At 47.1% G+C, this 12,261-nt stretch overlaps 2 protein-coding genes across 2 annotated transcripts; one reads left to right on the top strand and one right to left on the bottom strand.

The window, feature by feature from the left end:
* Window positions 1–2,306: 2,306 nt before the first annotated feature.
* LOC146661567 (uncharacterized protein F54H12.2-like) lies at window positions 2,307–3,548 on the top strand. Its single transcript, XM_085419482.1, has one exon. It carries the CDS (start codon window positions 2,307–2,309, stop codon window positions 3,546–3,548), a length of 1,242 nt encoding a protein of 413 aa, XP_085275608.1.
* Window positions 3,549–9,899: 6,351 nt separating this feature from the next.
* On the bottom strand, window positions 9,900–11,741 carry LOC146661566 (uncharacterized). The gene is made up of 8 exons (XM_085417735.1): window positions 11,338–11,741; window positions 11,229–11,264; window positions 10,972–11,151; window positions 10,732–10,842; window positions 10,504–10,563; window positions 10,345–10,419; window positions 10,156–10,260; window positions 9,900–10,048 (listed from the first exon to the last, which is right to left on the bottom strand). Exons 1-8 carry the CDS (start codon window positions 11,414–11,416, stop codon window positions 9,945–9,947), a joined length of 750 nt encoding a protein of 249 aa, XP_085273861.1. The 5' UTR covers window positions 11,417–11,741; the 3' UTR covers window positions 9,900–9,944.
* Window positions 11,742–12,261: the final 520 nt, after the last annotated feature.

The following is a 12,261-nucleotide window of genomic DNA, read 5'->3' as shown; positions in this document are numbered from 1 at the left end:
GACGTGCTTTAGAAGATGAAACTGGTAAAAAAGTTGATATCCGCAAGGTGCAGAATTTTTTATCCGAGCAGGACGCCTATACTCTACACAAGCCGGCGCGAGTAAGATTTAAGAGAAATAGAGTGTTTGTGACCAAACCCCTGAAGCAGCTTCAGGCCGACCTGTGCGACATGAGACACCTGTCTGAATACAACGACGGATTCAATTATTTATTAACCGTCATAGACGTATTTTCAAAAAAGGCTTACGCCCGCCCCCTGAAAAAGAAGACGGGTTCGGAAGTGACTGAAGCTTTCGAATCTGTGTCGAGAGAGAGTGAAATACCGGAAAATTTACAGACCGATGCGGGAAAAGAGTTTTTCAACAAGAGTTTTCAAGCTCTAATGAAAAATCACAGCATCTCCCATTTTGCTACCGCCAGTGACCTAAAGGCCTCGGTGGTGGAGAGATTTAACCGCACCCTGAAAACGAGGATGTGGAGATATTTCACCGTGCACAATACCAGACGCTATCTGGAGGTGTTGCCCGACCTGTTAGAAGGATATAACCGCAGTTATCACAGCAGCATTAAAATGGCACCTGCCGAGGTGCGCCCCGAGAACGCGGATCAGGTGTTTCGCAACTTGTATGGAAAGACACCCACCCGTCCTAAAATAAAGTTGAAATTTAAGAGGGGGGATCTGGTGAGAATATCCAAATTGAGAGGAGTATTTGATAAAAAATACGAACAGAGTTTCACGGACGAAATCTTTACTGTGATCCGGGTCCTTCACCGATCGCCACCCGTGTATAAGCTAGAAGATTATGACGGCGAGCCTATCGAAGGGTCGTTTTATGAGCCCGAGCTGCAGAAAGTGAAACTGACCGAGGACAAAGCGTTTCATGTGGAGAAGATTTTAAAGCGGCGCACAGTCAGAGGGGAAAAACAGGTTTTTGTCAAGTGGAAAAACTGGCCGGATAAATTCAACAGCTGGGTGAAAGCCTCGGAAGTGGTAGGCGTATAAAAAAAGAGACCCCTCGCATCATTCGGCTCATTTTTTAAAATTCATCATGGAGTCCGAAGGGTTTTACGTGACCCTGCCTTCCAACGCCAGCAAGGACTTATTTAAAGATAACACCAGCGGCTGCTACACGGTGGATCTGGCCAAACCCCTCGAGCTGACCGGAGAATGGAGCGTGGGCTTATGCGAATTCATTTATCCGCGCACATGGTACAATCTACCACCGGACGCCTCCTACTTGGAGCTGATGCAGACGACGGAGGAAGATCAGCCCCTGGTGATTTTAAAATTCGGCAGGGGAGGTCATTACGGACGCGTTAAAGATCTATTGGATCACCTGGTGCCGGCGATCCAAAAGTACGACCCCTCCTTCGAGGCCTCTTTCAACAACATCACCAAACGTCTGGATGTCAAAGGAGACGGGAGCCATAAAATAAAGGTCTTCCCTCCTCTGGCTTACATGCTGGGATTGAAAACGAACGAGTGGTGGACTCTGTCGAAGCGCTCTACTCCGTATCCGTGCGATATGAACGCGGGCGTATATAACCTGTTTCTCTACACCGACATCGTTCAGTACCAGCCGGTCGGTGACAGTTACTCACCGTTGCTCAGCGTCCTTAACGTGAAAGGCGATTACGGAGACGTGATCAGCATCAGACATAATACGGTCCATTACTTGCGCGTATCTAAAAAATACATTAAAACCATACGCGTAGAAATTAAAACGGACCGCGACAGATTCGTGGATTTTGTTTACGGGAAAACGATAGTCAAGCTGCACTTTAAACCGGCTTGAGAATGGCGGCGCGTCTCCCACAGGACCCCCACCGTTTTGTGAGGTATTATGAGGGGCAGGTGGGAGGTTCCCTTCCGGGTTTTTACGGAGCGCCCGTGATGTACGGCAGAGGGATAGGATCCATCTTCTCCAGACTGTTTCGTTTCGTGTCTCCTCTCTTCAAATCCGGGTTCGCCATAGCTAAACCTCACCTGAAAACGGCCGCAACCAATATCGCTACAGACGCTGTGAAAAGAGTGATGGGTAAGCTGACCGAGCCTCGCCAGGAGGGGGCGGGGGGTATGATGGTCCTCTCCCGCAGGAAGAGGAAACGCCCTCCGGGCGAGCGGATTAAAAATAAAAGCGCCGGAGTAAAAAGTAAATCAGTCAAGACCAGCGACGGGAAGAGAAGGAAGCCCCAGAGGAGCTCGGACATATTTTAGAAGAAAATAAATAAATAAAAAATGTCTCTCTTACACAAGAAATCTGCCGAATGCACCCTTGCCGAACTGGATCTATTTTCGGCTCCCATGACCCAGCTATCCATAGAGGATAAAAAATATCAAGAATGTCAGCCCCTCTCTGCTTTGAACGACAACTCACCCATTGAATTTTTCATCCCCGGAGACGGGGAAAAGTATCTCGATCTGAACGACACCATGCTCCATCTGAGAGTGAAAATTACGGAAAAGGACGGGAGCAACATCCCACCCGATGCAGGGGTAGCCCTCATCAATTATCCTCTCAACACAATTTTCAGTCAGTGCGACGTTATTCTGGGGGATCGATTGATTTCGCAGTCCAGCGCCACCCATCCTTACAGAGCCATGATCGAGACGCTGCTCAACTTTTCAGAAGACACTCTAAAGAGTCAATTCAGCGCCGGTCTGTTTTACAAAGACACGGCCGGAGACATGGATTCTATAGTTATAAGCAACGGGCCGAACAAAGGGATAAAACAGAGAGCCGTTTTCACGGCCGAGTCGCGAGAAGTGGACCTGCTGGGTCCCCTCCACGCTGATATTTTCTTCTGCGAGAGGCTCCTGCTGAACTCTGTGGATTTGAGAATTAAATTGATACGCAACAGCGACGCCTTCAGTCTGATGGGAACTCGGGATTCGCAGTTTGCCCTGAAAATAACTTCGGCCTCTCTGTTTGTTAAAAAGGTCACGGTCTCGCCGGCCGTCAGGCTGGGGCACGCCGCGGCCCTGATGAAAGGAAACGCCCTCTATCCTCTTTCGCGCGTTTCTGTGAAAACCTACTCCATCCCTGAAAATTCCAGGATCTGCAACCAAGAGAATCTCTTTCTGGGAGCCATGCCCAAATACGTGGTCCTGGGCATGGTTCATCACGACGCCTTCACCGGGAGGAGGGATCTGTCGCCTTTCAACTTTAGACACAACGATGTGGAGTATCTGGCGTTGTGTCAGGACGGCAGGCAGGTGCCCGCCAAAGCTTTCCAGCCACAGTTTGACCGCGGAAATTCGGTCAGGGAGTTTTATCACATGTTTTCCGCCACGGGGAGACACCTCAAAGATTTACCTCTGAGCATCGACCGCTGGGAATTTAACGAGGGGTACGCCCTGTTTGCCTTTAATCTGGAACCCAGCGAGGATGCTGACGCCCTGTCTCCCGTCTCCAACGGGAATTTGAGGCTGGAGATGAGATTCAGAGTTCCTCTGCCTCAGACCACCACTCTCATAGTGTACGCCTGCTACGACTCCATTTTGGAGATTGACTCTAAAAGACAGGTGCTGGTGGATTATTACTAAAAAATATACATGGATAACCTTCAGCTGGAGCACATTCTACATCGCGCCTTGGGAGACGTTTTCTGCGGGGTTTGGGCCTCGGACCAGCTGGCCTTTTTGAGGCGCGACTTTAAACCCCCCGCCTACTTTATAGTAAACACTCACCCCTCGCACTTGAGGGGAGAACACTGGCTGGCTCTGACTCTGGAAAGGGACGGTTCCTCCACTTTTTTTGACTCTTACGGATCCCCTCCCGACTTTGCTCACTATCCCTCGGTCATCTCAGAGTTTCTGGAAGGCCGCTCTGACAAAATACTCTATCACGATCGTCAACTTCAGCACCCTATGTCTGTCGTTTGCGGGCAACATTGCATTTTTTATCTATGTCACAAGGCTCAGGGGTTATCCGTCGGTAAAATACTTTCTCTGTACTATAACGATGTGTTTAAAAATGATGACATGGTGTCTGACTTTCTGAAAGGACGCTGCCCCGCTCGCTCTCGCAGAGGTCATCACGGGGCGTGCTCCTTACAAAAGTTTAAAGATGCGTGTATCGAATAAAGAAACGTAAACAAAAAAAAAGTTTGTTGCAGCGTTTTTTATTTCATTTGTAAAAAACAAAAAACATTTGATTTTACATAGAGGTCCAGGTCGGGGAAAGCGTTATTTTGACCCGAGAAGGTTTTCTCCCCCTTCGCGCAGGTGTCTGTCCTCCCTCCTCCTCCTCCTCCACAGATTTAAGACGCGCATACTGGTCGCGAGCTCTACGGTTATGTATTGAGGATGAGGGAATGTTTGTTTCGACCAAAGTAGTTAAAAACGCGTTCCATCCTTTCGGTCGCGTTTGGTTTTTACTTTTAAAAGAGAGGGAGAGGTTTTTAAATAGATCGATCATGTGCGAACCCCGCACCGCATCCCCCTTGTAAACAAATTCACCCCTCTTTGTCCATCCTCCTCCACCCTCAGCTAATTTCTGCATAATGTAGCGGGCGTTTTTGCGATCTCGAGGGGGTAAGGATTTTAATACTTCTTCCATCATTTCATCATCCTCCTCTCTGGGCCGCTGCACCTGCACTTGTTGCTGCTGCACCTGCTGCTGCTGCGCCTCCTCGGGCGGGAGGTGGAAAGTCACCCTACTCTCCTCGTCCCGGCCCTGTTTAGAGAGTGTGAGATATCTCCGCAGCAGAGACTCGTATCTTTTGATTTTTTCATACGAATTTAGCCGCGGATCCTCCAGTATGGCTTTCATCTTTTCGTCCAAATCGTCTTTGGCAGTTTCTCTGACGGTAGGCTCGGTGGGTCGGGTCAGTTTTTTCAACTCGTGAGAGGGAACGAGAATCATTTTTTTAAACATCTCAGCGTTTTTGAAATATTCCTCCCAGCAGGTTCCCCAGAATGGGTACGGCTGCGGACAGCAGAGGGAAAAGAAACCCGCCCGTTTGTTTCTTTAAAACTCGTTTTCTTGTCTGCCAGCAGCCTGATGATCTTTTTCTGGCGTTTCAGTTTTTGGTATTGAGAAGCGGAAAGAGGTATGTTTCCCTTTAAAAGATTTAAAGCTATCTCGCACAGCGCCTGGAGGAAATCCGGGGAGCTGTGAGCGAGAATGTCTTTGCGTTTCTGCGGCGACGCGTGGTACAGAGCTTGCAGTAAGACTGCGTTTCTTTTTATACGCTGAGACATGGCTACTTGGGTTTAGGCAGGTAAATGACGGGGTACTGCCCCGGAAGCAGACCGGCGCGCACTCTGTAGCGTTCTGGGCACGAGGGAGTGAGATCGAGGATTAAATACCCGTGGGGCTCCTCGGTGGCGTCTTTGAAACTGTCGGAGAAAAATGTTTTTTGCGAAGGGAAAATCTGACGGGCCAAAATCTCAATCTGCAGCTTGTCTCTGGGGTTTTTAAACAACACCATATAATTGGAGTTTAAGCTGATGGTGCGGCTGTATTTACCCTGATGGAAAACATTCTGGGTCAGCATCATGACCGAGACGTTTTTATGGTGGCGGTATTGAGTGAAAATTTTAACCACTTCCTGGTGATCCGAGGCCTGAAAGATGACGTCATCCAGCACCACCAGAATGTCTCGGAAATCTTCGAAAGAATCAGGCAGCCCCTCGACAAATTTAATGTTTTTATTGGTCTTTGAAAGCTCCTCGTACATGGGTTGAAAAGAAGTATAAATCCACACAATATTCGCGGGCACAGTATCCATGACGCGTTCACAGTTTTCCAAAACACACTTTACAAAATAAGTTTTCCCACACCCGCTAGGACCCACAACGAGACAGGAAAAAGGCACTTTCAGTCTGTGATCAAAATCAATTTCCTCCATTTTTTTTTTTTTTTTTTTTTTAGAAGAAAACTAAAACAAAAACACTAGTACCCGAAAGGCAGAGTTGTGCCGTCTGGAAAGAGACGTCTCTTGTCGTAAACCACGCGAAACTTTTTCTGAAATGTTCTGTTTTTGAGCACAAAGCCTCTCTTATCCCTCTGAATCCCGTTCTGAGGGGTCTCGAGCTCCGCCTCTTTCATACCAGAAAGGTAACTTTCCACCAACCCGCTCATACTGTCGAAATTGACACGTTCGCAACATTCTCTCGTCTGCGTTATTCCTTTCATTTTTACCACCAGTTTCTTTTTGTTTCTGGTCCGGTAGGCGTAACTCTTTGGACCCGCGGAGACAAATTCCTGGATGGTGTCCCCGTCTAATTCGTCCGTGAGATCCCCTAGATAGTTGCCCAGCTCTAAAGGTTCCTCCCCCTCTTTCACTACGTAGATCAGAGAGTCGGTGTCGGTGTACAGAACGCTGCGCTGCAATTTTTCTAAATACTCGTAGAGTTTTAGACGGGCGTAGGCTGTGGTGAAAGCGGCGATGAAAACGTTATTGGTCGCGCCGGGAGGTATCACGCACCGCTCGTTATAGCTCCACTGAATTAAAGCCACTTCCTGTTTTTTGGTCTTTAAAAAAGAGACGTGTTTAAAGTCGTACTGTCCTGAAAAGACGTAGTTAAAAAACTGACTCGGCTTTCTGACCAGAGTGGTCTGAGTCAGGTTGGTTCTCTGAGCAAACTTTCCCCAGAAACTGTTGAGACACAATTTCGAAACTTGTCTTTTGGCCGGATTCACCTCTATTTTTGACGGGTCTAAACGTATGCCCTGATGCCTGTGGTACTCTTCCACGTATTTGTTCCTCTCATTCTCGTCGCGAGCTTCCGGAGGATAACCGGAGGCTTCCTGTTTGCCTTTGAGAAAAGTGTTAATATAACCGGCGAAAATATCGCTGCTGCGGCTATCAAAGTGCCAGACCTCTGTGATTTTAGCCACTCTGTAACCTAATTCTAAGGCTTTGTTAAACTCGACGGTGACCCAGACCCCGGTGAGAGCTCTGGCCTCGTCGTTGTGAAGGCACGGACCGCTTTGTTGATTAGTCTCGGCGCAGGTGCGACAGAGGGAGAATATTAATTTACCTCCGGGGGTTTTGTGCGGGTAAACGGTGGCTCTGATCAGCCCGAAATAACTGCGAGGGTCTGCAAAATTCTCTCTGATGATTTGGGGGTGATGCAGAGGGTAAGCGCGCTTGGCGTTGACGTAAGGGTACAGGGATGTGACGTCTACGTAATACACATTTTCTCCTGGCGAGGCGCTGTAACGCAGCCTCAAGGCCGAAGTGCGGCCTCCGTAAAGTCCCGAGCGAGGAGACAGAGGTTCCGGGGCTTCGTAGCTCCGCATAAAATTTTTAACCTCCTCGTTCGATTTTTTCATCTTGTTCCATTCGTGCTCCCACAGAGTGACCGTGCGGACTCTGTAAACGTTTCTCAGCTCCCGGAGCCTCGCCTCGGCAGAGGCGTGCAGGTCCCCGTAAGGAGCGCGGGTCAAAGGGAAGATTTCCTCAGGCCTGTAGCATTTTGGACAGCCGTGATAAAAGCATCCCAGAAATTCCCACACCCGCTTTTCCCCGTTAATCAGCGCGTATCCGTCGACAAAGTACGGGCCTATTTTTTTCTCCCCACCGGTTGTGAGAGCGTGTTGAACGGGAATTTTCTGAGAGCGAGCTACCCACTCCAGCCACTGAATGGACGCGTGCGAATAGGCTTTGAACCTGCGCCCGTAGTTGTCGGGCGAGGGAATGGCCAGACTGTTTTCGGGTAGGAAATTGGTGAGAAACACTTTCATGCAGGCTGAAGCTATAGTGACGCAGCTGAAAGGGTCTACTTTAGTTTCGCCTATAAACCCGTCTCTGACCTTTACGCACGCCTCCCTCAGGATATTAATGTTGTTTCGGCAGTAATACAGGGACTCTTTTTCAAAGTTAAACACTCCCCGGGAGGCCTCGCAGTGCCAACGCAAAAACTCCGCCCGTTCGGAGAGTGACATGCGCTCCACCCCGTAATCTGAAGGAGGAGGGTACGGACCCAAGTATTTTAATCGGTCCCGCGAGCTGAATTTGTGAGGAAAAAATCCCTTGGATTTGTCCTCGAAGCCTAAAGCTTTGGGCATAGCGCTGAGACGCATGGTGAGAAAAGAAAGCGAGTCTATGAATTTGAGAAGGAAATCGGATTCTGTGAAACATATAATTTTACTGCCTTGCATGATGAGAGAGGGCGTCATCCCCTCCCCCACCAGGTGATTTAGAATTAAATAGCTGTCAAACCCTTTCGCGTTGTGCGCAACGAACGTGGTCTCTCTATAGAGATACAGAAGATACAGAAGGAAAAGATATATCTTTTCCTTCTGTATCTTTGGAGAAACTTTTCAACACAGTCTACACCGTAAGCGTGCCACTCTTCTCCTTCTAGAGATTTTGTGCACACTAGGTAAGGGACGTGCGCCCCCTCCCTGTCTGGGAAGGTTTCAAAGTCATAAAAGATTATGGAAGCGTTATCAGAGTTTTCATGTTTCAAAGGTTGGATGTAACACAGGTGTTGATCGTTGTCGGGAGGAAGCTCCGCGCGACAGATTTTACATCTGGCGGCTGTGCACCTGTGCTTTTCGCGACGGGAGAGGAGTTTGCAGTCCGGACATTTATACAATTGTTGACAAACGCTGAGGCCTGAACCGGAGTGAATTCTAGGTTGTTTGTGCTTTAAATAACACGCGCGTGTGCGACATGATCTGTTACAATCCGTACAGATTACAGAGTCCAGAAAGTGAGAGGGGCATGCGGGGTCAAAACAGAGGTTGCAGCGGTTTTGACAAAAGTGTTCCTCTCTTTTATAATACCCGCGGTGACACTCCTCGCAAATGTACTGGATTCCTAAAAATGTTTTTAGATTTTTTATCCCGTAATAGTGATGCTGGAATAAGAATAAGTACAGCGGGTGAGGCGTGTTCGGGTAGTCTGTTTCGATTAATGAAAGAGTTCTGTCCTCGGGCGGGCGGTAAAACGCGACGATTTTACGATTTAGTATTTGTTCGAATTTACCTATGTCGGTGAGAGTTACCTGAGTGCGATCGCTCAACCCCGCTAAACGCTGCAGCTCTCTGCCGCGTTCCAGGGCCTGTTTATCTGTGAAATGAGGTTGAGTGAGGTGAATCAGGTTGATGGCAAAACACAGATTATCGTTTTTGTTTTTTACCACGTACAGACAGCGACGCTTTTTGACTAGAATTTCATCATCTAACGTTTTGCGAATCTTTTTACGCGGGTCATTACTGCCACCGCCTCTAGGATTTCTAATTACTTGCACGACAATTTCTAGGGGAGAGCCTGTGACGATCGCTCCGTTTGATTGTATCAGCCTGGCTAGCAGGTCCTCAAAAACCGGTACAATGTTTTCAACGCTTTCGTCGACGTTAAAAACAGAGTGATTTCGCGCGTGCTCGCTGATGATCTCCAGTTGAACCCGGTCGTTACGACTAACTTCCGGTCTGACCCTATCCGCTAGATCTACAAAATTATCCCTGACGTCGAGGTAAAATTGAGCGAGGTCGCTCGCTTCATCCGGAGAGGGAATGTTAAATACTCGCCTTATTTCGAAATTATTAAATTGTTCGCGGCGAGTCACCGCATCGTTCTGTACCCGAGATCCTCCTCCTTGTTGATGCTCCGCAGACCGGTCCTCCTCCCTGGGCTGCTGATGATGCTGCTCCACCTGCACCTGCTGCACCTGCTCCTCCCCCTGCTGCTGGTCGTAGAGCTGAAGAGCATTTTCTATCGGCTGCAGAGGGTCAAAGTTCAGTAGACCGGCAAGCCGTTCGTTTTCAATGTTTTGAAGGAGGACCTGCAATGCGTTTTCTAAAGGTTGTAGTGGATCGTTCGGTGGTGGGGCTATATTGTTTTCTATCGGTGGGGCTAAATGTTCATCGTTTCTGTTTAATTCTGCCACGGCTTCCAACAAAGCCTCAGGAATGCTGCGTTCTTCCGACATGATTTTCTTTATTTCTTAATTCACAGACTTTTACATGCGTATGCTTTTACTTTACAGGTCCTTGTGTCTGTATATCGATGCATATGTGCGAACTGTTATGGCGTACATGAAAGCGAGGTCTTCAAGGATTCTCTTCTTATGAAGCAGCCGTCGAGCTGTAAGAAAAGACGGACAGAATGTATTTTTAAACCTTACATTTTTTTTTTTTTTTTTTATAGAGCGGAGAAGTTTAATAGGATCGATTCATCCCCCCGTCAATTACCTCTCAGTCTCCTGAGAGGAGGAGCTCTCAGTCTCCTGAGAGGAGGAGCTCTGGACGGTTCCTCCTCCGCCTGATTTTCTTCCGCCTGATTTTCTGTATCGGTCTCTGTCGGGGAAATAAAACAGAAGAGATTTAAGAAAACAATCTCCTCCTTCCTATTTTTTGAGAATGAAAAAACTTTTTATTTACCTCGCTCCTCCGCCTGATTGTCTTCCGCCCGATTGTCTGTAGCGGGGGATTGGTTAGGTATATCCGCAATCTCGGCTGTCGAGAAATAAAACAGAAGAGATTTAAGAAAACAATCTCCTCCTTCCTATTTTTTTGAGAATGAAAAAACTTTTTATTTACCTCGCTCCTCCGCGCGATTGTCTGTAGCCGGGGTTTGTATAGGTATAGCCGCAGTCTCGGCTGTCGAGAAATAAAACAAAAAGAGAAAGATTTAATAAATAAATAAATAAAAACTTTCTAGCACGCTTTATACCACTCCAAGTCGGGAGGGGCGGTATAGCACACTCGGATTACTCCGTCACATCCTGTTATTTATCGAAATGACGGATATTGCATCATATTGTTTACCTTTTGGTTTAAAAGGTATTTTCCTGCAGTTCTCCGGGTATGCGTTGACGAAAATAACGTCGTCTTCTTCTTTTCGCTGCGGCGGCGGGGTCTGTATATTCTCGATTACCTCTGTCGAGAAATAAAGCAAAACTTTTTAAAAATCTGCTCCGGGTCGGGAGGGGCGGTATAGCACACTCGGATTACTCCGTCACATCCTGTTATTCAACAAAATGGCGGATAATGCATCATATTGTTTACCTTTGGTTTTAAAACTTTTTTCTCCGCGGTTCTCCCGGTATGCGGAGACGAAAATAGCGCCGTCTTCTCGTTCTTCTTTTCGACGCGGCGGCAGCGGAGGTTCTGCGGGGATTATGGCGTCTAATTCGCCGCGGAAAACGGCCGGATTTTTGCTGCTACTCTCTGCACTATCGATAGCCTCTGTAAGTAACAGAGTTTGGTTAAATCAAGTCTATCTAAACTTATTTAAAAAATGGTATATACTTATTTAATCGTACCGTAGTCCACTTGCGTGAAATCATTGATGTAGAAATCTAAAAGAAAGTAATCAAATTATTGACATCTCTGTTGATATATAATTTAAAGTCGTAAAGAAAAAAAACTTACCGGGGTGAGGTACGAACAGTTCTGGCGAGATGGCCCTGGCGCTCTGATCGGCGGCGTTGTTTGAACGGAATGCTGACATAATATTCACGGATTCTTCCTCGCGATTGGTAGAACTGTCACAGTAGGGGCTGAGCAGATATCGACTCCCCTCCCGTTTCTTCTCTCATTTTATCCTAGTCTAGCGAAGCATCTGTTTTTCGCATCTTTCTCTTGACAATACCGATAGTTAGAGAGGGTTGTTTTTTTTTTTTTGGTTTTTTTTTGATTGCCTTCTTGCGAACGCCGTCTGTTTTCCACATTCTGCAACGGTAAAATATGACTTTGAGACGGGTATTTGTTTTACCAAATGGGCAACAGTTGTCTGACCTTGTTCTTGCTGTTGACAAAACTCGCCTCATGGTTGACTCTTTCCCACAGAGGGGGGTGCTTTAATAAACTTATTCGAAAATGAGCTTTTTTTTCCGCTAAGGCTTATTTTAGGGGAGGAGATGTACGAAATTATTTACCGGGTTACAAGCAATGATAATATCGGCTGTTGACTCCTCAGCGGATCAGCATTTTCTATCTATTGAGAAAACCCATTGTAAAAGTAATGAAGGAAAAAACTCTTCCGCCGTCTCACTCCTCCTTGACCCGCAGTGTGTGTGTGTGTGTGTGTGTGTGTGTGTGTGTGTGTGTGTGTGTGTGTGTGTGTGTGAAACAAGATCGCCTGTCGCGGCAATTATGGTTTGTTTTTCAGTCTCTCAAAAGGAAAAGTAGTATTCACTAAGGGATATTTATTCATTTTTTACACATATAGGGTAGGCAGCCTGTAGGTTACAAGCGGATAGAAAGTTCTTCTTTTCATCACAAGCTATGGTGTATCTTAAAGGTTTTTTACAGCGTCTGTATTATAGGAAAATAAAATACTATTGAAATCTCTAC

Source organism: Rhamphochromis longiceps, linkage group LG9 (assembly GCF_057381845.1).
Source record: "Rhamphochromis longiceps isolate RC_006_pf linkage group LG9, R_longiceps_female_GT1.1, whole genome shotgun sequence".
NCBI lineage: Eukaryota > Metazoa > Chordata > Actinopteri > Cichliformes > Cichlidae > Rhamphochromis > Rhamphochromis longiceps.
This window is presented reverse-complemented; position numbering and strand designations above follow the sequence as displayed.